Source organism: Platichthys flesus, chromosome 21 (genome assembly GCF_949316205.1).
Source record: "Platichthys flesus chromosome 21, fPlaFle2.1, whole genome shotgun sequence".
Classification (NCBI taxonomy): domain Eukaryota; kingdom Metazoa; phylum Chordata; class Actinopteri; order Pleuronectiformes; family Pleuronectidae; genus Platichthys; species Platichthys flesus.
Genome location: NC_084965.1, coordinates 19,625,128 through 19,629,817, shown reverse-complemented (window position 1 = coordinate 19,629,817; position 4,690 = coordinate 19,625,128). Strand labels below are relative to the sequence as shown.

Genomic DNA, 4,690 nt, shown 5'->3' with positions numbered 1-4,690 from the left:
CATCGGAGCTAATTCGCAGAGCGACCACCACCAGTGGCAAGAAAACAGGAAATGACGCAGCATGCTTACCGTAATGACGTCCTTGAAATTACATTTGGGAATGAAGTCAACATGTTTTTTTTTAAATATGATATGAGATAGTACATATGAGTATACCATACAGGTAGTGTGCAGAGGACACTGATGTTCACAACAGTGTAAAATAGTTTTCTAACAAATAGTGCAAGTCATTCGTAGATTGTGATGAGAGAAAAAAACAGCCAATATTTAATGAATCTTTAGGATGCTGCAGTGGAGTGTGACAGCAGTGGGAAGGAAGCGCCTGTGAAAGTGATCCCTCTCATACTGTGGGTGCAGCTTTTATGACAAACTCTCTGCTTCACATTTATAAGGACCAACGATGAAACATTTAGCGATGCAGTTTGTCACTGCTCCAGTTAATGTTTGTTTACACTGCATGTGAACCTTCATTTTCTCTTACATGCGAGGTGGATACGGCGCAACAGCGTCGCCGGAGTGTAAAAATTATGTTGCTGTTGTAAAAGCTAATCTACAAATGTTCTCACATTTTATTAACCAGGCATGTATAACATTAGTATGACCCTAATGTTTAAATCAAAGGCAGTTATTACACCATTAATAATTGTTCCTCTCGCGAAACCGGCAAGTACGTCTATGGTGCATTCAAGTACGCCTTAGGACCTCGTAATTCGGTGCGCTCAGATTCTAAATTAGAGAGATTAATATACAAATGTCCTTTAGAGAAACGCATTAAAGCTCTGGCTTTTGAAATTGGTAAACAAGAATCTAATTGAATCATTTACATATTTTTAAACCTTGGCAGAGGGCAAACTTGGGGTATGTTCAGATTTAACGAAAGTAAGGCAAATTTACCATCCAATAGATTTATCGGAGGATAAATGAAAAGTACTTGTAGATTTAGATAAACATAAAATTCCCATGCCATAAGCTACTGTCTATATAATATATAAAATAAAAGGTGGTCTCAGCTCCTATATAGTACTTTACACGTGTACAGAAATGCAACATTTGCACCCACGGTCGCCTAGCAACCAGCCAGCAGCACGTTGTCAAACATACTGACCAGAGGGTTTTGCTCCCGTGGGCTCCGTGTGGTGTTTAGTTATTATCTCAATTAAATTACATTAATTTTCAGCTTTACGCAACAAAGCATTTTAGCAAATCACCGTTAACACCGTATTTGTATTTCATAGTTAACGGCAGCAAAGCATTTTTAATATTAACCCTTTCCGTGCTCGAAGTCATTTAACATGGCTGAAGTTGTGTATCCACCAGAGAGTGTCTACAACAGTTTACCGAAGACAGAGCTTCTAACTCAAAAACCATCGAGGTAAGTTTGCAGCTGTAAAAATATTATAATCTAGTCAGATTAGTTTATAAGGAAGAAGAACCTTGTTAGTTAGTTATATCTTAAGCACGTTAGTAAGATGATAAACATTGAACATAAAAAAGAAGAAGCTACATTTAGGTTAGTTAGAAATGTGTACCCTTATCTCATGCTGAGATTTTACCTAATTTAAAATATGCTACAATTCAATAGTTAAGTAATAGATGATGATCAGAAGTCAATTGCTATTTTTTGATAATTTATGACAGCATACCAATTTTTAATTGTTGTGAACATTTCCTTTCCTTAAACCTGACCTGTCCAGGGTCTAGCCCACCTCTCATTCAGTGGGCTACACCTTTCATTCAATAGATAGAATCATAATTACATTTCATCCCATTCATCCTTCTTGCACACAAATGCTAATTTATCATTTTTCTTTGCTGCCTCTGAAGGTATATGTCCAAATTTAGACAGACAGTTATTCTTGAGGAAAAGGCAAAGAAGGAAACAATGAGAACAATGGGACCAGCAAAAGTAGAGGTGGCATCACCAGACCAGTACACCAAGAAGCATTTAAAAGAGCCCAAACTGGCCAAAAGTGAGTATTTTTATCAACAACATGACCATTGCATGGATCCCAGTTTGAGCAATCATCAGCTTTTGTGCTCATCTCATATTTTTATTTCTTCTAAGAGACGCATCCCTCAAAAGAGTTTTGTCACAGCTGTACTCTGAAGAAACCACCTGTTCCTGCAAGGACAGACAATTCACCCATGGGCATTCACACAAAAAGAGACTTTATAAAGACAACTACTTTGGTTCCAATGAAGCCACAGCCAACCTGTGTGGACAGCAAGGGACACAAGCAGCGTCTCGAAAATTCAGGACTTGTCCCAAAGTATTTAAAGAAAAAGGTATTTCTGAAGATACAACACTAAAGAAAAGTTTGTGAAACAAACTTGCACACAATTTAAGAGAATTGTTTTGCTATAGTCAGTTTCAACAGTTAAGCCTCACGAGACAAATTGTGATTTGTGAATATGGGCTATACAAATAAATAATTGTATTTATGATACAAATATGATTTAAATGATTGATACAAATTCACAACTATCTGTAGGATTATGGAGAAATACCAGAGTACCTTATCCAGCGAAATGAAGAAAAGCAGAGGGATCAGGAGGATTATGAAAACTTTGTGAAAGACCAGAAGGAGCAGGGGGCCATCAAACTCATGTCTGACATGGAGCGACAAGCTCTCCTGGCGGTACTGGAAAACATTTTCTTACCTTAAACCACAGACTTCTGGTTGACTTCTACAAGGTCTATATTTGTCTGTTATGGTTGATGATATTTTCACATGTATACAAACATAGAATCCTGACATATTTTATGCATCATTTAGCATAGTTTGTTTTGACACTGACTGATGATACCTGTGTCCACTATCCAGGACCTGAAGAAGAACTGGGATAAACTCCACCACGAATATCAGGGCCTCTCGCTCATCACCGACACCCTGTCAAAGAAAGCCAACAAGGAGAAGCTTGAAGCGGCGATGAAGCAGTTGGAGGATGACATTGAACTCTTCGAGAAGTTCAAAACCATCTACCTACCCAATCACTAGGACTTAAGATCAAATTCTCTGACTTGATCTAATTCATTTTGCTTTATTTCTTTATATACCCCATCGTTTAGATAGCACATGGGCTTGAGAAGATATGTTATGAATGACCTGTAAGTCTATAGAAAAGTTAGAAAAAGAAATGTTCAAATTAGACAGGTTGTCTGATTTATATTAATGAATTAAATATTTTTACTTATCTACTTGATCATAAAAAAATCCAAAACAAAACATCTGACTATGGAGTATTTCAAAGCAATTCTCGCAAATATTTCAGAAGATTTAAGGGAAGCAGTTCATTTAGAGAATTTAATATTCAAACGTGAGAATCAAATAATGAAACAATTTATTCCCTGCTTTTTCGTTCAGCACTGGCTTGCAATATGATATTTTTTAATCAATGAATAAAAGTTAACCAAATTTATGCAGTCAATTTGTTTTTAATTGCCCTCAGTGGCTCAGTTCTTGCCAACAGTTGTGTATGATCCACACAAACACAAACACACACATTGCATTTTGTATGGTATAGCCTTTATATCAATGCATTAGATAAATTTAATGGTATTTCATCACATGCTCAAGCATCTCCCATCCTCCTAAGCATTATAACACACATCCACATGTGGATGCTGCCATTTATAGCATCACCCATCTGCAGTGACCGGCTTTGTGTGTGTGTGTGTGTGTGTGTGTGTGTGTGTGTGTGTGTGTGTGTGTGTGTGTGTGTGTGTGTGTGTGTGTGTGTGTGTGTGTGTGTGTGTGTGTGTGTGTGTGTGTGTGAGTGTGAGTGTGTGAGTGTGTGTGTGTACACTTTGGATGAAGATGGAGCTGTGCTTAAGAGGGTAAGAAAACACTCGGGAAGTTGCAGGTCTTTAACATGACGAACACAGACAGACTCACGCTTCATTCACACTCAGAGTTTAGGCATTACTTGCATGTCTTTTTACCATGATAAAAATCCAGGGGTGCCTCCAGTAGCCGTCAGCATCTGGAACCAGAAAAACACATCCAGAAGGAATTTTGGACTTTTTAGACTTTATCGCCCCCTAGGGGGAATTTGTTTTCTCAGCCAGTTCAGTTTAGTATTAAGAATGGATACAATGAAATAGCCTACTCCTGTAGTTCTGAAAATAACACTGACTCATGGGTGACACCTGAAGACACAATTAGGTGAGTGCACGGTAAAGGTTTCATGTCTAATGAACTCATAGATGCATGAATCCTGCAATTTCTGGACTACCAAAATGCCTCTTTAGCCACTTTTATCTTTTGTTATCTGCTTCTGAAATCCTGACATAGCTATTACTGACAGTCAGCTTCCCAGCAACTGTAGAGACATTAAATAAACAACTGTGAACTGTTCATGCCCATTAAAAGGACTATGGGCATGGACCTTTGACTAAGATTTAGGCAGCTGTGACTTAGGAGATACAGCGGGTCGTCCACTAACCAGAACACCCAAATGTGCTACATAGGTGCAATTTATGAATATTTGTTGACATTCCAAGTTTCTATAATTTAGGATACAAATTTGATTTTCTTCAGTGAGCGGCCATCAAGACTAGAAAATGTGTTGTATATATACAGACAATTTACCATTCAGTGTTTGAATGAAAAATCCCTTTCAAAACATACCAGAATCACTCAGGATTTTTCTTCTATTGGTCTAATTATAGTCAGCTATGTTAATGGTC

The 4,690-nt window shown here is 37.7% G+C and overlaps 1 protein-coding gene across 1 annotated transcript; it reads left to right on the top strand.

The window, feature by feature from the left end:
* Positions 1 to 1,026: 1,026 nt before the first annotated feature.
* Positions 1,027 to 3,420, top strand: LOC133932852 (enkurin-like). The gene is made up of 5 exons (XM_062379727.1): positions 1,027 to 1,372; positions 1,825 to 1,970; positions 2,066 to 2,286; positions 2,493 to 2,639; positions 2,826 to 3,420. Exons 1-5 carry the CDS (start codon positions 1,293 to 1,295, stop codon positions 2,997 to 2,999), a joined length of 768 nt encoding a protein of 255 aa, XP_062235711.1. The 5' UTR covers positions 1,027 to 1,292; the 3' UTR covers positions 3,000 to 3,420.
* The last annotated feature ends 1,270 nt before the right edge of the window (positions 3,421 to 4,690 follow it).

Bases quoted from the DNA above. Each gene is read 5' to 3' on its own strand.
- LOC133932852 (XM_062379727.1), top strand. From the start codon at position 1,293: ATGGCTGAAGTTGTGTATCCACCAGAGAGTGTCTACAACAGTTTACCG. The intron at 1,971-2,065 runs GTGAGTATTTTT...ATTTCTTCTAAG, and splicing joins AGAGCCCAAACTGGCCAAAA to AGACGCATCCCTCAAAAGAG. The intron at 2,640-2,825 runs GTACTGGAAAAC...TCCACTATCCAG, and splicing joins AGCGACAAGCTCTCCTGGCG to GACCTGAAGAAGAACTGGGA.